Below are 21,243 nucleotides of genomic sequence, written 5' to 3' on the forward strand. Positions count from 1 at the left end.
ACGTTAGGAGCAATGACATTTCAGATATTGATGAGAGAATCTGCCCTAGGTTAATTCCACTCTGCTTTGAGGGGAAAGCTCACACTGAAGTCCAATCAAAATCAGAAAAGTGATTCTATATAAACAGGATGGGAATTTGTGTTCATTCCCTCTCTGCAAACAGGCTTAAGCTTACAAACAAAGCATTTTTCAGACAATTCGGACCATAGCCTGAATGTCATATCTGGTTCTTTCTCCTATTTTGATGCTGTTTTAGTGAACTGTAAATACAGTGTTTGTAAAAGGCATTGGACTAACAGCCTCACAGGCTGAAGTTCTCTGTTTAGATTCAGAACAGATTTTACTAATCTTACCCCTCCAATCCTCGTCTTTAAGTGGTTCCCAATAAAGAACAGGAGACCTAGCCTTCATCTCTGAGAACTGTGCTGATTAACATGGAGGTGCACAATTATCAATCAGAACAAGGCAAAAGGCCATTGTTCCAGTTATGGAAGTGAGAAAGTATGTAAAAATTAAACAAATAGTGTCACTGTGACTATATTGGTCACACCACTATAACAATTCTGTTTTTTGTGCTGGTTTGGAAGAGGAAAAGGAATATGGGGGTTGATAATACTATAAATGAAGATGTTGCATTATTCAGGGTGGCAGATAAGGGTCTGAACAAGCATTTCAGTTATCTAAAAATTGACATGCTAGATATTCACTTTGTTATGATCTTGCAACTTGGAGCAGTTTTGAAGTCTACAAACAGGAGAGAGGAAGGAATGCAAAGTGACTTCTAGAGCCAAGGCCTCAGAGACTGAAAAATCAGCCATGGTATCAACAGAAACTGGGAACAAGGGAGTGGAGAGAGAGTTTTGCAATAAAGCTCAAGGCACAGTCTCAGCTATGTTAATCTTTTATTAATGGCGAACATTGATGAAGAGACGTTTATGGCACACTAAGGAGAGAGAAGTTGGTGACATAAAGGCCACAGTGAAAACTAGTGCAGTGGATGAGTTAAATCAAATAGAAAACTGGAGAGGGAAGCAGGAGCAGTGCCTTCACAGCCAAGGAACTATGTACTATAAGGTGGTACAAAAACTTCTTAAGTGCCTGAAACACAGGCAGCAAGGGTTGAGCAAGATCCTGCTCAGTGGCACATAAATGGTAGTGAAGAGATTCCAGCTCTGTTCCCAGCTGCAAATGACTTACTCTGGCAAGTTCCTTATCTCTGAGTCTCTTCCCTCAGTTATGAGAACCTGGCAGGGGTATTGTGGAGATCAGTCAGCAAATGCTTGCATAGTAATTTGAAAATATAATGTATTATGATATGGTAAACTCGTAACCAGTGCAGGTTGGCAGCAAGCAAAGAGGAGTCTCCTCTGCGAGCTGACTGGCCGCTCAGTCAGAAACAACTGGGATGATGCAGTTCCGTCCCTGGTGGCAAGCACCCACCCCTGCCACCAGCCTCAGCAGGAAGAGTTGGTATAACTTATTGAATGAGTTTGACTCTACCTCAGAGAGATTCCTGCTTCTTTGTTAAGGATGTTTCGAACTACAGTTCGACGTGTTTGAAGTTTGCACAGCTGCTGCTACATTTTATCAATCTAGCATTAGAATAATCTTCATTAAGAAAAACTGCAAAGCTAATTTAAAAAGAACAGAGAAAAATATAAACCATTTAAAGATTTCCTTCTGTTCTTTTCAATTTTGTCTAATGTCCTCTCGTTTCTATTTGGATTTTTTGATAAGTTGATTAGTGTTATATAAGCACCTGAGTAAATGAGTTCTTGTTCAAGACTGATGGAAAAGTTCTTCTCTATATAAAAGTGTCCTGTTAACAGGAGAGGACCATAAATCCCTCCCCATTTAATTCAGACAGGACTGCAGTGATGTTTATATTGTATAACCATCTCCCACAAGTCCATTAAGAAGAAAGCTTACTGCAAACAACAGAGAGATGAACAAACATAGAAGTCAGGAAAGTAAGTGATCTAGTGATGTTTGAGCTCTAGATACTTGTTAATGAACCTTCTCTATTTTTATGGCATCCTTTCATTTGGCACTTTTGCTGGATTAAGTCACTAACATACTGAGTCGATAATCATCTGTTTATGCTACAATCATGCATTGTGTCCAGTTTTATCCTGTTCACATGCAACTCAATGTCATATTGCTGCTTATGCTTGTATATCATCTATGGATAAGCAAAAGATTTCTGTTGCTAGAGTTAGCAGTTTAGAGACTTTTTATCAGAAAAAAAAACTAAGCTACTTAATTATGAATTTAAAGGATGTGGTTTGTACGCACGTGTTAAAATTTGAGCCCATAACAACCTTTCATTGCATCTTGACTCAAAAGATTCAAAAGATAGTAGGGGTGAGGCAGAAGTCTGTCTTAAAGAATTTTTATTTTTAATGGAAGGGTTTGCAGAACTCAAACCAGTGCTCCTGCAGTCATTCCACAGCTATTTCTTCAAAAGCAACATTCTCCATAAGGCAGAAACACAAAAAAATAATCTCACCTGAGAAAAATCTATTTTCCTGCAAAATTTCCTACCCTTTGCATAACTCCATGGCATCATTCTTCCTTGACTTAAAAAGTCTGTGTCTCTGTGCTTTCACAGAGCTGATTTTCCATATGATAGAGATATTATATAATGAGATGGCTTAGAACAGATAAACACTTTCTATCACTTCCATTTTGACACAACCCAATAGCCACATCCCTTTTCTATCACTGCTTACTGAAGCTCAGTATCCACTGTCATCTGCAGATTTTCTCATGTCTAAACATTTGAAAAAAAGTACTGCACTATGTACATAATTTGCATTACTGTACTGTGCACACGATTCATGTAGCATATACAGTCAGGTTTTCTCAGCACAGATTGAAGCTGCTAAATGGCACTTCATTTGTCCTAGTACTTCTGCTAAAAATGCACAGGCAGAGCTCTCTCCTGTTCTTGCCTAGGGTACTGAAATTTCCTTTCCTGAGTCTCCCCAAATCCTAGCTCAGCAGAAGACAGAACGTAAAGAACCATACTTCTTGCCTCACACACAGCTATGGGCAACCTTCATACACCCTCCGTCACCTTCTTTGGCCAAACACTGATTTCAGTGCCCAGTTCTCTGTGGGCTCTTTCTCCCCTCACTGTGTCGAAGACTGAACTAGCTGCTTCTCTGTTCCCACTCACGTAGGTGAAAAGCTTTCTGTCTGCATTTCTCAATACCAGTGGCCACCTCCAGCTTCCTCATCTGACTCCAAAAGTATTTTAAAACTACTGATTTTTTTTTCATTGCTTCTTCTCCATCTCCATTTGCTTTAGTATGCATATATAAATGTTACAAAGTTAGTACAAGAAAACACACCAATACTTTTGTATTTTATTTGTATTAGGCATTATTCCTTCCATCTCACAGTGATTTCAGTACGTTTCATCAACGTATATTTCATTGCTTTTTCTTTCTTCCCAGTAAACATTATCATCTCACCAAAGTACATAGAAACCTTTATAGTATGAGGCTACAATCTTTCATTAAGCTATGATACAAAAAATTTTGATGCTGTTTCCAAATTTCATTACTGTCCTTGTCCTCCTCTAGATTATTAAGGCAAAATTTAGAAAGTCCTAACCCCAGTTAGCACTTAGTGCATGTTTCTTTCTCGGCCTACTTGGTCTGTTTGTAATTCCTTTATTTTCTGCAGTTTATTTGCTTCCCTTTTTAGGGATGAAAACCTCACTTGATATTATCTTTTAAACTGGACAGCTACAGGGTCCATATAACAACTATCCTCAGTGTTTTACAGGGAGAGGTAAATCTGGTATCACGTACATTCTGAAGCCTTACTGAGTCACATATACAAGAAACTTGGTCCCCACTCCCCTTCTCTCTCCCAGCCCTTCCCCACGCAATACCATGGTTACTTCACCATCACAATTTTGGAATGCTTATTCAGGGCTTATTCATATGATACTGAGCAGACCAAGACAAAACAGCTGTTCTGTAACCAAGGACACAACAAAAGTTATGTCTGGCATTATTAGTCTGAATGAGAGATGGCTTTCTGTTTTGTTTTAAGACTGAGTCACCATAAATATACTTATCCCTTTGAAACACTTTACCTGAAGCAGGAAAAGAGCTGTACAACAACTACCTGGCATGACTCAAAAGCTCTAGCCTGTATCTCAATCCTAAATGCTCTTTCTTTAAAATACCACAGGAGAACATTGATTTGTTATAAAATAACACCCTGTGCTTCTATAGCACTTTCCATCTGAGAATTCAAAACACATTATAGCCATTAATGCTGTACTATGAGTCTCACAAATCCCTTGGAAACTATAAAATAAACCAGGCCCATAGAAGTTGCCATACCAGATCTGGCCAGTGTTTCACTTAATCCAGCACCCTGTCTCCAACAGACAAAAATAAAATGTTAAATATAGCACGTCAACTTATTAAAACCCTACCATGCTGTCCCCCAAAGACAGCTGAGCACACATGAAAACAGTAATCTTGGAGCCTGCTGACTCCATTTCAGGAAAGAAGGATAATTATAAGCATAGGGGTAACCAAGGAGTCTGATAGTTCCTAGCGCAGCCCCGTTGGTTTTGGCCCAAACTCAAAGGGCCTGCATGTTTATGTATGGAATTCGGGAAAACAAATGTCAAGGTTAATGACTTGCAAGACTCCTTGGGGAGAACCAAGCATCAGTATCCATATACCCAACAGATAATAGCAAGTTCCCTTCATGAACACGTTTGTGTAAAATGATTAACTTCTCCCATTTTCTCCCAAGCTCTTAAACCACCGTGCTGCTTAGGACTTCCTGCAGCTTCAGCCCCACCTCAGCAGCTGGAAGACTCCTGCTGCAGTCCACACCGGTGGGTTTTGATGGAACAACTAATCCAAGTGCAGCCTGGAAACCTGCTCCTGCCCTCCCCCTCTGTGGCGTTGCTTCTGTCCTGGAGGAAACCAAAACCAGAACACTGCCTTCTAGAAGGGGACAAAAGAGGAAAGTTCATCAGCTTAAGAAACCTGTTCCTATCCAAGCAATAAAGCAAAGCTAATTGTTTTGAAGGCAGGCAAGATGTTCCAGAAATTTCATTACTTTGCTGAATTGGCTGTCGTCTTATTAATGTTCAACAGACATGTGGAGGGTGGGGTGGAAAAAGGGAGAGTTGGCTGAAAAAATGTCTCCAGGACAAACAAAATGAAGGAATCTCTTACTCAAATTTCAAGAACTCCTGTGTAGAAACTCTATGCTTGATTTCCCTAGATTTGTTGCATACTCTTTCTCCCACATGCTGCCCTGGCATTGCCCAAAGTTTCAGGTCTGCAGGCTACGGCACCATCCCCAAGCTTTCCCAGAACTCAGAACTGCACGAGTGAGAACAAACATCTAGCAAAACAGGGGGCTGTGCTGCCCAGGAGATCCTGTGTTTCCTGCAAGCTGCTTGCTTCAATCCTCCTTAATAATTATATCTTCACATTTTGAAGAATACCACCCTTGGGCCTCATGGCCCAGCACACCTCAAGTGTTGATTTTTCTCTTGACAGGTAAGATTTCCCAGTGGGAACAAACACGCTGGCTCTATTACTGCGCAAGTCAAATGTAAGGGAAGATTACTCAGACTGTCACTACAGCCCCAGCTCCTCCAGGGAAAGAGGGAGAGAAGGTAGAGCCAGGAAGATCTTCCTCAAGCTGTAAGGTGACTGAAGAGAGAAAGAATTCTCTTGCATTTTAAAGAAAATAAAACGTGTCCACTGTGCAAGTCAAAATAAAACACAGGTTTTGCCCTTAATAGTGCTGATTCTGTAGGGTCACTAGGTGTGAAAAGTAGGGAAAACTTGTTTCTGCCCTAGTTTTCACCCAGATCTCTTGACCAACTGCATTCTTTCGTTAATTTCCTGGGTCTAAATTTCACTTAAAACCAAGGAAAGATAATTTTGACTACAGAGATAATCTTGAGCTCCTATATATATATAAAGTAATATGAGAATTTGTAAAAATGATTACTGACTTGGAAATTTTGGACCTCCAACTTAAGCTTCCTTAAAAAGTGCTGATTTTCAAAGCGCTGATATCCAATACCTCCTGACAGACCCACCTTATGATGACTGAAATGGCATCTCAGGAACTGAGGAACCTTTATTCACGATTCAATTCTGAAAGTGGGTATAAAACAGTTATAAAGGAACATGTGTGCGAAATTTTAGTAATTTTATCAATACTGTCCTGCTGCAGGGGGGGTAACTCTAGACGCCCTCTTCTACTTGAAACTCTATGTCTTGCTGAAAGATTTGTATGACTTGAAGAAAAGACAATTTATCTAAAAAAAGGAGACAGACATCAGCAGCAAGAAACTATTTACAAGATATAATTCATATATCCTGTTTCATTCATGGACTTCACAGATATATAACTATTTATGTCACACTTCTGTTTCAGATTACTTTGCCTTTAATAATATATATAGGATTTACTAAAGGTGTTTTTCCTAACTGTAGATTTAGTCCTTCTACTTAACTGCAACAGAGTTAGCCTATGGTGTTACGTGGAAGCAAGGGGCTGCAGCTGATAAAACTGAGTTAAGAACAGTGACTAAAACTGCACTGTTGTTAAGTGCATCGTAACATATGGAACTATACAGGCTTGAAAATAACACTTCATACACTTGTGATCTAATACTTCTCAAACAAAATCAAGAAAAAGTACACGTAATATATGAATATTCTTTAGAGGAACTGCTGCCTCTTTCCACCGTCAGAGCAAAGTTCTTAAACCTTTTTAGTTGACTTTGTGTAGCATGAAGTAGCACACTGCCCTGTCTCTTGCCCACTCTCTCCTTTTTCCTTTGCCAGTTCCACCTCTCATGTATCTCCAAAGAGATCCACAAAATTTGTGAAGAGCTTTATATTTTGCACACATATGTAGTAAGGGAAAACTCATTACAGTCCAGAATAAGAGCAGCAGTACGAGCATGTTTATATTCAACTGTGGACAATCTCTAGATGCAAGTCCAGAAGATCCCTCTTCTAACTGTATTTGACACACTTAACCTGCTACCTGAGAATCCAGAGGACCACTTCTGCTTCAGTGTACACTCCTCGCAGGAACAGAAGTGCCATCTTTATAATTTTACTCATAATGAGCAGAATAAAACAGAATGACTTTCTCTCCTCTGGCTCTAAAGACTGCAACCTAAAAGTGAGAAACCTTGTGTTGTGGCAGCAAAACCAGGAGCTCTAATTAGAACACGTGTGGGTAATAACACTATAGGAATAAGACAGTACAAATTTTGCATAGCACTTTTTCTGACAGTACTCTACTTTTAACGGACAGAAAATCAATAACATTAAGACTGAGGGTCACAGCCTTTGGAAAGAGTTACATCAATGCAAAAACAGAATAGACAAAGCCAAAAGCAACTATAACCACAGATATCCCAAAGGACAGATGAAATCATGGGTTATGATGTTTTTAAAAACAAAAAAAAAGTCATTCCCTCAATCAAACCCCAAATGTCTTGCCTCCTAGCTTTTCACAGTGTTTTTTTTTTTTTTTTTTTTTAAATTAAGAGGTGAAGATTGCAGGCAAAAATGCTACTATGTTTCATTCAAAAGCATGAAATCTCTCAGTGAAAAGGGTGAGCATTCTTTTTTTCGCAGACATACTTCTGGAAAATTGCTGCCATATTTACTGCTCAAAGTTAAGCTTGCTGGTGCAGGTAGCAAGCCTCCACTTGCAAACAGTAGCTGCAGGAGATAGAGCGCTCCCTATCCTAACAGTCACAGCAGAAATTTGGCACAAAAGAGTGGAAAAGATGACAGCAAAATAATTCTGGTACCAAAAGGACTAACTTCCCAGTCCTGCCCCAAAACCCTTGTACAGAAAAGAGCACTTTAAGGATTACCTTCATCTCCACAATATGTGATGCCCTAAAAGCTCAAGGAATTTGCACGCCTGTGCTAACACACACTAGGTCCTGTGATTCAGATAACACATCTAACACAGGGAGGCACTGGAGAACTGGCCAACCCCAAAAAGCAAAGGACACTGACTGCCCTCCACCCCAGATAAGCAATTGGTCTCTTCTCAACACACAGATCGTAACAACCGCATGGGCTGAAGTACAGTTAGCCCAAGTGACCAGGCACTGCTTGTGTGGCTTAATTTAAATTCTCTTTGTCATCAGGTTCTCACCTGTCTTGTTGGGAAGTCATGATACTGCAGTATGAGCCTGGTGTTGACGCTGTGACTCCACGTGTTGCCAAGGGCTGCTGTCACACAACCAGACTCCTTCTTCCAGCTTCCAGATGCTCCTGAAACTGATTATGAAAGAAACTGCATCAGGACCGCACCACAGACATGGAAACTCTGATCAGACATCTCAGGTCTTTCCCCAAGCTAAGTAATCACAAGTTGTACTTAACAAATAGTATTGCACGAAATTCCTACCATTCCGATTTATCTATACAACTGCAGTGTGAGTTCTCCATCTCACCCTCTGGTACCTACGTGAAATGCCAAGAATTAAGGATATGTTGCACAGTAGCCAGTACCTTCCTGCAGAGATCAGTATATTTTCCTAAATATTCAGAGGTGCACCGTGCTTCGGACACACTTGTGTTTGCCCTTTCAGTCAAGCAGCAAACCAGCTTTCTGTGGGCACGGGGAAGCAGGCCAGCAGAGTCACAGCATATATATAACTAAACAATGAAAAGTGAATTTAAAGGAGCAGCATGCGGTGCAACAATACTCTGATCTAAACATTAATATATTGTTTTGTGCAAGCAGGCAACCCCCACAAAGCAAGGAACCCCTTAACTGTAAAATACCATTCTGGTGTCGTGGAAATCATATGAACTTTATATAACCCTGAAGGAAAATGCACTTTGCTGTGATCAGCAATGATAACATAAAGAAGTGTTTCAAGTAATGCAGCATGATCCAGCTTGCTGAATTGTCATTTCACCTGAGTTCTCTAGCACTGAAGCGAGAGAACCCATTCATACATACACATACAGACGCAAGCAGGTAGGTGCCCAAGCCCTTCACCTTTGTTTACCACAAATTCTAAGCAAGATGAACAGGTAGATGGTTGATTTGCTTATATTTCAAATGACACTTCAAGAACTGAGCAAAACAGGCAATTCAAAGAAATTTAGAAAACAAACAAACAAACAAATTGTTTTGTGGATATAAATGATAATCTGCAAGTTGAAAACTGAACTGTTTGAGACAGTCACCGTGTAATGTTTAAAAGCTATGAGTGTTGGCCTGAAGTTGAATGAGAGAAAGTTGGATTTAAAGAAAGGAAACTTCCTGTCATCTATCACACAACAAATGAAACTGCCACAGAATTAAGGCAACAAAAAATTACAACATCTATCAGGCAAAAAAACAAAATTGCTTCCTCAGGATGGTCATGAAATCCTGGTCAAGCGAGTCAATTAAAGTTAGACCAGACAAGACCTTGAAAGAAAACAGTGGAAAAGATTATTAGAGTGTAAAAAAGCAGATTATATAGTATGACAGCTCTAACTTCTACACCCTGGTAGAGCCAGTCACAGCTCTTAAAGAAATATTTCACCTTGCTACAAGCTGATGTTTCAAAGGGCAAAAATAGACTACGAAAAAAAAAAAAAGTATTGCACTGACTCTGAAATACAAATTTCAGAGCAGTCTTAAGTTTCTGTCAAAACAATCAGCAATGCAACAGTATATGTTGAAACTTAAATTGTAAGTACTAGGTTTTGGAAGAAATACTGTACTGAGATGACAAAGTCATCTCATGCCCCAGCAGAGTTTCTGGAAGATTCGGGCTAAGACCCTTAATTGCTTTTACATCTGTAAGGTTATAAGTTTTGTTACTTCCAACCCCCCTGAACTATTCAGAGCAGAAACATAGTTTCTTCATTTGCTTAAGCTTATAATTTGGTAAAATATCTAGAAAGGGCAAGACCAAAAATTACTATCATGCAGTAAAAATCATTATTTATATCATTACTGGTAGCTTTCAAACAATGATGTGGATATTGTATGAGACTGCATTAGGCAGAGGAGAGAAGCAGGTTGGAGAGAAGGGGCTGAAATCACTGCAGTGCACTAAAGGACCCATCTGAAGACCTCAAACCTCCCCTCCAGCCTTCCCTGAGTAATTCAAGGTTGAATAGACATCAGCTTTGAATTAGGTCTTTAAACGTTTAGGGTCTACAAAAGAAAATAGTGAAGCACCTGGTTCAAGCCAATAGTTTGATAGGAGCCTGGACTTGGTACTTGACTGAATTACTTCCCACATCATGGTAACTCCCTGCAGCATGCACAATATCCACTTCTGAACAAAACCTGTTCCAGTTTGAAAACAGTCTATAACTGTGCCATCCAGCAAGGATGGCTGCTTGATGGCTGCTTTTCTTTCCCCAGAACAAAGGTATTCGTATCTTGATAGGCATCAGACTTCTGCCTGAATAACACACCACAGGAGCACCTAACTGGAAGTTGCAGCATCAAGAATGCTATTCTGTTAATTAGCCTAACCAAGCTGCATAGGGAAGGTGGATGTGCCGGCAAGAATAATTTCTCTTCATCTACATTTCTGATTTAATTTGCCAGATGGAGGGAAGAACAGGTTCAAGTGTTAAAAGCAGGGTGCTGGGAGGTCTGTATTCCATTCCCTTAAAATGACTGAAACCAAGTTACTTAATTAAGTTCATTAAGTTCCACAAAATGCCTCCACCACAGAAGTAAAATATCATTACTGTACAAACAGGCTAAGGTAGAAAAAAAAAAAGAGAAGCAGCTTTAAAGCCTTGCAATCCTCTCTTTATCAAACAGAAGAAGCCAAAAGTTCCTCCTGTAGCTGGCACTGTCCTTTCCCACCTGCTAGAAATGGGTAGGAACCACAAAATTCAACGGAGGCAGCTCAAGGTCAGCTCTAGTGGGCACAGAACTGCCTGATGACCTAGGACTACAGACAAAAAGCCCAGACGCTCCAAAAGCAGCTATTGTTGGCTTAAAACAGCTGCAGAAGTCTGTCTCTCTACCAGTAGCTAACGCAGAGCAACATCTTGCTGTTGTGGTCCTGAACCGGGCACGTAAGCAGTTAAAAGTCTGGATCCTGGTGACACACGGGAGGCACGGCTCCCCAGCAATTCCTAATTCTGCATTCCTTGCAGGCCTGAAACCTGTACCAAAGCGAACAAAAGTGCTAGAGGTGTGAGGCTTGTGGCAGAACAAGCAAGCTAATTGCCGTAGTTTAGTTTATTTTATTATACAGGAGAAAGCCTACTGTACCACACTGTGTCAGCCCCTGTCTGAAGAGGGCTGTGTGTGACCCACTTTCAGGCAAATCCTCTTCCACGAAGTTATTCAAATTTATGACTCTGGTGCAAAGTGGTTAGTAAGCCTGGAGCAAAGTTACAGTGAAGACTTTTTACAGGATGGAAAGGAATGCCTCACAGGAAAGGTTTCCATTTTATAAGGGATCCTCCTGCAATCTGATGCATTAGGCAGACAGAGAGGCAAACCAACAAGAAGTGAGCTAAAAGCAGGGGAAGCAGCGCCAGCTTTGCAGAGAAGTTCAAGGACAGTAGCAGCATATGCTTCTTTCCTTCTCCTTGCTCTAAACACAAAAAGATAGCAAACGTCTCAGAGGAAGGAAAGACGATACGCTAAGAAAATAGATTTATATTCAAGCATGGCCCTAAAGAAAAGCCAAACTTATCTTTTCTGTTATTTCAAACACTACTCAGTCATTAATGAACAGCTCAAAGAAAGCGGATAAATAAAACTGTTCAAAGAGAGTGATCTTTTTCAGCCTGCGTTGCCTTGATCTTCTGAACCCCAGCATCTTCAGACTTAGATATGGGAGTATCAGACCAGCCTTGGCCCAAGAAGAACCTGGCTCCTAAAGGCTCCTTGGCTCTAAAGGACTTTGGTCTCTGCTCAGAGGTCCCCACATGTCTAACCTCAACCACTTCAGAGCAGTACGGAGTGCCAGCTGCGACAGGAGGCGGCTTTATCCAGGCTGGGGGTGGGTGCTTCCCCACAGACAGCTCCGTGCACTCAGCTGACAGGCGGCATTTCCCACCTCACCAGCCTGCTCACGCTGCAGGCAGTCCTGGCATTAGGGTTTCTGCTCAGGACGTGGGTGGAAGACCACCTAGGGGGTGGAAGGAAAGGGGGCTGGCAGCCTGATGAGAGAAGTGGCAGATCTCAGTTTGTGGCTGGAAGAAAGGGGGGCAGTAAGCAGGGAAAGGGGGTGGGCATGTGGAAGCACAGAGATGGGCTCCTAGCACAGGGAGATGAGGATGCATGCTAGAAGGGTAGGAGAAGACCTCTAAACAACCCCCTGCTTGGTGCAGTCAGATCCAGCTCAAGTAAAATGCAGTGGTGACTCCAATGCCAGTAAGCACCCCTTTCTCTACTTTAAAGCGCTTTAAATTGATCACAGAGCACAGCATCAGACAGGCCAAGTACCACATGAGGTACCTGTTCTACCGCCCCCTGTGAAATTGGGTTCTTCAGGGCACCAGCAGAGGCACTCGCCGAGACCCTATCTGTGCTGGGATGCAAGAACAAAGCAGGAACTGTCTGCTTCACTCTCACTGAGCAGCTGTCACAAGTGAAAATAAAGCTCCTTGTGGTCTGAGTCAAATGCAAAGTAAATGACTCCGCATAACCAGGGGAAAAACAAACCAAAGAGAAAAGGGTGATTCTTCAACTGAGATCTGCAACGGCGCTTCCAAACAGGAGATGAGGTGCACAACTTCTGGGCTCCGCTGCCCTGGCAAGAGTCGTCAGTCAGTTGTCACTGAGATTAACGCCACACATGGGCAGAACGGGGGCAGGAGGTTTATTCCACCTTCCATTTTTCAGTGGAGGGAACAGGATGACTAAAGCTATTCAGCTCACTACCGATTCTGAGTTTATTCTATCATGTCCAACCAGAGAATTACAAGTACAGGCGTGGTCTGAAAGACCTTCTCTTCCTCTACATAGAAGGAGGTACCATATTTTCTTAAAAAATTAATTCCTCGTGTAACCAAGTCCCAACTGTTGCAAATATGCTTGAAGGGGATTGAATCATAAAGGACTTTCAGTTTCGTTAGTCTTATCCTATGAAAATCCTAGGATATCTAGACCATTGTCTTGAATGAAATAAAATAGGCTTGAAACGTTTTTAAATGCAAAGTGTCCTTGCAGGCAGAATGAAATTATACTCTTGATTTAAAAAAAATATTATCTGTTCCTTGTTGGTATAACTGCAAAGAGCAATGAATTCCACCCTTCCCACATTTTCATATAGATATTTGTCTTTCCAGATGAAAGAGTTGTTGCTTGACAGGTTCATACCCATCACTGGGCCGCTTTTGCAAGCTCTATCAATTTGATGATTCAAAATTCTTTTTCTAATGAATGCAAAAAGGGACTGATGCACAAAATAATAGTGAAATAACAAAATACAGAAGTTACCAGTCCCCAAATCTTTCAAATTTTAACAGCAAATCATCTTGATAAAAGCCTGATTTATCAAAAGGAGGAAAAAAAAAAACCTCCAAAGGTACAGAGAAAATATTTATAAAGAATTAAACTACTGAGCTCAATAAAAATGACACATCAACAAAAACGGCACACCATGCAATAAGAATGAAAGTACTTTCCCTCTTGCTCAGGCTGTGTAGTTTCTTTGCACAGGGGTTCTGGTTCATCGGTAGAGCTCATAATTGCATTTAGTCTGCATTTTTGGTGCAGATCTCTAACATTGACACCAAAAGGGGGGAAAAAAAAGAAAAAAAAGAAAAGAAAAAACCCACACCCCTGTCTTTTTTTTCCATCTTCACCTATTCAGAAAGTACAAGTATAAAAATATCCAGTGGTGGAAAAACCCATCACACAGTACAAAACAACCCACAGGACAAACTCATCTGTGAAGTAACTAACCACAGAGCTCTTCAAACTCCCACTCACTGACTTCTGCCACCTGCAGCCCTTCTCCACACTGTTCTCTTGAGCCAAAAGGTGACTCTGATTCTCTTACCATGCACTGGTGACCATCTCACTCTGCACTGGTCAGCCAAGGTATGCCAGTCCAAACCCTTCCTGGCATATACTCTCTGCCCTCAACATACACTAAACTAAACTAAACTAAGAGACAATGGCTGAGGATGATAAAACAAAACAAAACAAAACACAACAGGTTCTTTAAAATAACAGGAGGCGGATACTTAGACCACCATTTAATATCACTTACTTAAGACAAAGCACATCTATACATACCTAGGTAAACACAAATTACTGATTTGTACAGACACTAAAGAAAATGTCTCTCCCTGTTCTAACTGTACGGTTCTGTTTCAGTTAATGTATCATACAGGCGTGCCAGGTCATCTTGGGAGAAAAGTCAAAACTTGCTTGCTGAGTATTGGCAGTATTGCCTTCATACACTCTTTTATTACTTAGGACATATGGCAAGAAAACCAGTTGTTGCTGTAAGGAATCAAGCTTGGCCACAAAATTAGCCATGCAAAAATCCTTACTTTTAAACTGTTTATTTGCCTTGTTTTATTAAGAGAGGTAATCCATCAATTTTACTTCCAAACAACTAGTAAGTCTAAATCTGTGCAAAAAATCCAAAAGATTAATGAAAATCTGAAGTAATCTGGAATAACAATAAGTAAAAATGTTTTAGTTTGAAACTGAAATTGTCAATGGTAGGTAATTTAGTTTTCTCTTTTTTCTTCAGTGGCACAGTCATCAAAATATACTTATCAAAGATATTAAATATAAACCCTTACTAATCCCCCAGTTTAAAACAAAACAAAAAACCAATTTCAATGGAAATTTTTTTGACCAACCCTAGTACGTAGCTGTGTTACTCCTAGAGAAGTGAAGAGCCTACTAGAGACTATGCTGAAACTGCTGTTCTGATTCAGTCATCATCGAGAGACAGAAAATTGCCACTTAAGACTCCAGCTGCAAAGTTCTTATGGAGAGACAGCAATGAATGAGACAAAAAGAGAATGAACTGACTTTAATTTTGGACAACACAGTTCGTCTCATATATCCCACACAGGTGAGTTTTCACGCTTTTTGCTTACCATTGTATATTTCTGTGTATCTGTGTTCATATTGTGGGTGATTTTTACAATGCTAATCTGATATTACATGAAAAATAAGGTTCTTTCTGCTGTCTTTTTTACAGCCATTGCATGTGACAACTCCTAGAGCTCTCATCTGCAGTATGCAAAACACCATACAAACAGAACAAAATGATAGCTCCTGACCTGAAGACCTTCTTTTCATGAGAATTGCAGTTTAAGAGCCTGTTAGCTGCTGCTGCTGCTTATTTCCCACTTAGAAGGAATCTTCCCTAGGGGATGACAGAAAATAAACCAAAATACGTGACAGACCAGTAAAACTGTGTATAAATCGGGTCTTCTAGTATTCTCCACAAAACATTAGAAGCTTTTTCAAATAAGCAATATTAACCGTTATTCTACCCTGCAAACTCAGCTGGGACCTCCATACAGGTCAAGACATAGGAAGTCCTCCAGAGAAATGGCCAGATGCTGGTGTTTTTCATCTCATGCCACTGCCACTGACCAGCGTGCCCACCATGGTCAGCGTGGGCTGCCCTAGCAAGTAGCCTTGCCTGCCATCAGTGTGTTCATGTTGATTCTGTTTTGAGTTGAGACACATGGACAGAGAGAGAAGCACACACGTGGTAGTACAGAGACTCCTGTCTGCTGACCTAAAAAAAGGAATTGACATTAAGAAATGAGAAAATCCAGCTGGTCTGATTTCTTGCCAGGCAATCTACCAGCCATGAACAAAATGGTCAGGTCTCAGGAGATCTGTGGAGGTGGAAAGACAGCTGGTGGTTTACAGCACCTGAAACAGAGCCCAAATCAGGGAATCTGGGATTAAAGATCCTTGGGAACAGATTCTTTCTTTTTACCAGCAGGAATTTTTTGCTTCTGTGGCCTGATGTACCACAAATCAATCACTTTCCACACTCTACTGATCCTGCATTTTGAGTGCAAGTGACTGAATAAGTAGGCCTGTCGTGAGAGGGATGATGAAGACCAAGTAGAAGACAGTGGTTATAAGTTGATACCTTTCTACAACCTCAGCTCACCCTCTTTCCCTTTCTAACGAGAGATTTTGAGAAATTCCTTTTTTTTTTTTTAAAAATTTAGAATTATCCTAAATTTACACCATTCTCAGTATCCAGAGTTCTTTCCCACATTGCTCACCACTAAAACTTAGAGCAGCTTCTTCCACCTAACCTATCCTATACACTCACTTCTTCCTGTCTCTCCAAGACTAGGAAATAAAGTCCCAAACCACAGTTCTAAGGGGGAAGAAAAAAAAGAAACAGCTGGAATTTTGCCTGCATGCACATATAAAGGATGCATAGGTTTAAAAAACAAAGCTTGCCCAATCATGGCATCTGGCAATGCTAGGGCCCTGTGAACCAGAAAATGCTTTCAATTATCACCTCACCAATCACGCTACAAGTTATTGCTGTTTTTTTGTTTTGTTTTGTTGTTGTTGTTGTTAAGTTCCCTCAGGGAATTAAACAGATCATGATATTAATCAGAAGGCATGTAGGAGGGACGGGGCAGAATGCTAGAGTTACACATGTGTAGGCCCCTTAAGGCTTGAATAAAGAAAGGAGATTTAAAATCATGCTGTCAAAGCAACTGAAGCCTTGCCTGTTGCAAGCCTCAGGCCTCTGACCTACACAACCGTGGTATTATCGTATCTGATTTTCCCAGGATGGTTAATCTCAGCTGCTAAAATTCATCAGTCTCTGCTAGTGTTTACCGATCATCTGGATTTGCCACTTCCGAACTTTCCAGGCTAGAACCAAATGAGCCAGCTGTTACACTCCTCCCTGACAAGGACAAAAAAAACAACAAACCAAACCATAACAGTCTGGAAGTCTAAACGGCTAAATCCCATAAAGGCAGAACAAAAATTAATACATCTGGGGAATGGAGAGAGAGATGCAGTTTTGAAACTGCAGTGTTTCAGAATGCAGCTCACAGCATTACGGTCATGTTCGGATGCTGTGGTCTGAAACGCAGACTGGATTCCCATAGTCTACACTTTTTTCCATAAAATACGTTCTGGTAAAGAAACAGTGTCTTGGCAGCTTATCTCCAGTACCCACAAAACTGACACAGTGCAGGCAAAAGCAACAGCAGTCGAGGCAAAGGTAGGAGCCAGTCTGCAAATCAACCTTAAATTACATTTGAGAGGCAGAGCACGGAAGGGCGAAGGGGGTGGAAGAGGGAGAGTCAAATTTCTGATGGAGAACTCAATGTGCGATAAAGTGGCCAATAAAAGGGCCAATTAGTGCTACCATACTGAGGGTGTTTCTGACACGGCTGTCCACTTCCCGGGGAGCAGTCTGATGGTATGTCTACATGGCAGACAGAAAAGGACAGTAGGCATAAGTAAGTTAGTTTTAAGTGAGCACTAAAGTCTGCCTTGGGAAATATATTCTGCTAAGGAGCCACAGAGGATGTTGTGATGCTGCAGCCAGCCCACTGCCAGCACACGAGTTAGCTTGATTAACTGCCTGATTAACTTAGCACTGCCATTCAGCCTGGACCTTTCTCAAAATACTTAGCGTAGACTAAAAAGCCTTCGCAAACAACAATTTTTGGTCACAGCCTCATTCCCTACATTTGAACTGGTGAACAAAGTTATCTGTCCTTTATACTCCTAGGATTATTTCAGCACTGGTTCTCTTTCAGGAGTGATTTCAAATCTCAGCAAGTGACAATTTCCTGATGTAGAGGGTTGAAATCTCCAGTCATTAAGAGTTCAGGGTGGGGATGTTAACCACAAGGGCTATGTTTAACGATCTCAAATTTACGATTTCTTGTACGCAAACTGAGTAAACTGCTTTAATTTGCATTACGATGACAGTCATTTCTCTGAAAATTTAGCCTTTGGTGTTCTTAACACTGGTCACGTAATTAACAGTTAAAACAATTCCCTCTAGGTGTAAATAAAAACAACAAGCGTACTTGGATCTTCAGCCAAAGTTATCAAAAACGAAATTCCAGGATGAGACAATTCCCTTTCAGCCTGCAACATGAAAACAGAGGTCAGCCAAACATTCGGGGGCTAAAGATGATGGTTTGCAAATTACAGCTGTTCACATCTGGAGTTCAGATTTGGCCAAACTCCTAATATTATCCATCACAAAAACTAAACTGAAAGAATGTTTTGGTTGTATGATGAGGAACATAAAAGTTAGGAAACATTAAATGTAAAAAATGGTACGTGTGACTAACTCTGCCTAGCAAATGCAGAGTGAGGGACCTGGTTATTTCTCGCAACAAACAGCATCAGGGCTGACTGTGGTGTTTCTGTGAATAGGGAACCACGTTTCTGTATTTGCCAGTGTACCTCTCACTGGCTGCATCTGTTTCTTAGTGTAGAGGGACACATGATGCGAGCTGAGGGCTGTGACAGTGGCCTGAAGAAGTGCTTTTGGGGCTGGCCTGGCAACCCTTCCACACCTAGCAGGCAGGGGACAGCCGAGTGTTTGCAGTACCTTCACCACATAGGCCAACGGGGCACTTCTGTACTTCTTTATTACACAGCTGCTACACTCACACGAAATGTCTTCCCTCTCATTATAACGACAAAACATTTTAGTACATGCACAGCCCACAGTGGCTCACTGTTCAGAATGGATTCATTTACAAAGCTGAAACATCACGCGTGTGTGCATACTTATACACGGAGCGAGGCAGTAACATGGAGGATGTTAAAATGAACGAGGATTAGAAAGGTCTGGCTTCCCTCCCTGATTGACCCGGACCTTCCAGGAGCCTCCCAGCCAGCCAGCCCCTTTCTTCACGTCGCAGGTCCCATCCCGGCCCTGAGGAGGTATATTCTTTTTTCTTCATCTCATTCTCAAAAAGCAATGACTCACTTTATCTCAAACTAACCAAATAAATTCAATTTTGGACAGCCACCAGGACTGGAAAATTTCATCCTGATAAGCTGTTCTGCCTGGACACAGAGGGGTAGAAGGGAAACAGTTATATGACCTTAACTATAGGAGGTTCCTTCCGCTCCTGCTATAATGCAAACTATTCTGAGACATGCCAAGTTTGTGCTGTAGGCTGCATCAGGCACCAACAGGACACCGAAGTGCTCTGTGGAGAATAACGTATAAATCCAAAATGATCCTTTGCTGCAGTGACTCTTCTCTCCTGAGATGTATTACATTTTTTAAAGTCAGTGAAAAAAAAAAAAAAAAAAAAAGCAAAATATCACTTTTAACGCTTGGACTACAAAATGGTTGAATCCTCCAGGGGCCAGGGAGGGCCAGAAACAACTTTTTTTTCCCCTTTTTCCCAGATTTGGGGGTGGGGGGGAGGGCAAGGGGAAAGGGAGAGAGCAAAGAGTGCTTGGTTTCAAATAGCAACATTGTCCAAAAGGGTGAAAGGGAACAGATGGCCGTGGAGAATGCAGCCTCAAAGCGCCAAAGAAAAGGGCTATTTTGACAGATCTTGCTGTTTCCTATTCAAGCATGAACACTCTGGCATGGAGAGTTAAGACGATACAAGGAACAACCTCTGTTCCCAGCAACTGACTATGGGCAACTGGCCTCTGAAGCTCTGAGAAAAACAACATGAGACAGACAGACAAACAGATATGGCAGCAAGCCCAGATCTCAGCCACCAGGAGGGGGGGGGAGGGGGTGAGGGGAAAAAAAAAAAAAAAAAAAAAGCAGAAAGGCTAGAAACAGCTGCCTTTTCCTGGCTCCAGCGCAGAGCATTAGAAAGAGCCTGTCCAGCCTTTCTCATCTTCCTTTTCAGTGAAACTTCTTGGAGGGGTCACCCTCAAGCTGTTGGTCTTTGCCCTGAGGGGAGGTGAAAAAGAGGACAGATCACAACTCGTCTAGCTCAATGAAACCTGTTTCCTTTAATCACAAAGACCTCCCTCCAGCCAGCTAAGAGGAACTTTAAATGTAAAAAAGCATAATTAATTCTAGAGTTTTGCATGCAAAAAGGTTGAGAAATTTAAAGTTGTGGCTCCCACAGTACGCGTAATTTGTTTGCACAGTGTACAGCAGCGAGCCATTATATCCGAGGGCAGGGAGAATTGTACTCGCTGTGGGAAACACGGCTAATGTATGTCCTGACTTCTTCTATCGGTCCTAATCGGGAGAATGCACCCACAGTTGTTTCGTTCACTGTTTCTGTGCATCTACCAGCAGTCGCAGACTGCAGTTTTGAAGGTCTGCTTCCCATCCATCCCCAAAACGTAAAGTGAAATCAATCCACAAAGTGCAGCCAGGCTTCACTGTTTCCAAAGTCAGTCAAGCGAAAGGAATGAAACTGGCTGCGTTAATTTCTTTCTGATTTATAAATCATTTTCATGTTTTTAGAACAAAGCCTGCTACACTGCTTCCCAGCCTATACCTGTCTATGGGCAAAGCCACCACACATCACCTTCCCCTCGTGCTGTGATGGGACTGGAGCAGTGGCAGCTTCATGCAGCAGCTGGAGTGAGGAAGAGGGGGTAAACATTAACCATCCTCACAGCTCTTCCCTGAGGCGGGGGAAGTAGCTATCATCCCAATTTTACTGTCCCCCTTTTTAAAAATCATTGAAGGAAAAAGATAATAAAGAATCATGGGCGTTCGCATGCCAGAACTGAGAATGGAGAAATGCAAATGCAACATACTGATCCTATCTGGGCCTTTGTTCCCTCATCTGTGAAACAGCATTTGTTAACTTTGGTCAATAAATAGTAAATGTGTACAAAAACAGACACCGGCTACAAATCACCTTGAAATCCTCAGGCTCTAAAAGAATCCATATTATTACCAAAACCTTGGCTTTCTACAACAGGTAAATAGTTTTTTGTTTGTTTGTTTGCTTTGTTTCCACAAAGGATAGTCAATAAACCCATTATTAGCTGTAATTGTTAATTTATAACTAAATAGATAGGATCTGACTATTAGAAGTAGTCAGACAATAAATAAAGTACCTTATTTAGGCTAAATCAGATAAAATCTCTCTTTTCTTATAATCATGAGCTTCCTGAGCAGAAAAACTGCTTCAGGCTATATTTACTAAGGGAATCTAAAACGTCGATTATTGACCAACTATTAATGAGTATTGAACTTGTTAATTTGCCTTTCTTCCCTTAGTTCCTTGAGTAAAGTCAACCCTGTACAACTACCCAGCAGTTTTCATTCTGCTT

General features: G+C 41.2%; 1 protein-coding gene across 8 annotated transcripts in view; it reads right to left on the reverse strand.

The window, feature by feature from the left end:
- RAD51B (RAD51 paralog B) overlaps positions 1 to 21,243 on the reverse strand; it is a 378,738-nt gene that overhangs the window by 140,281 nt on the left and 217,214 nt on the right. For all 8 annotated transcript variants that reach the window (XM_040557572.1, XM_040557566.1, XM_040557568.1 and 5 more), the window contains exon 9: positions 8,197 to 8,321. In XM_040557572.1, the coding sequence (XP_040413506.1) occupies positions 8,197 to 8,321 (125 nt within the window). The remainder of the gene's footprint in view (positions 1 to 8,196; positions 8,322 to 21,243) is intronic.

Source organism: Cygnus olor, chromosome 5 (genome assembly GCF_009769625.2).
Source record: "Cygnus olor isolate bCygOlo1 chromosome 5, bCygOlo1.pri.v2, whole genome shotgun sequence".
Lineage (NCBI taxonomy): Eukaryota > Metazoa > Chordata > Aves > Anseriformes > Anatidae > Cygnus > Cygnus olor.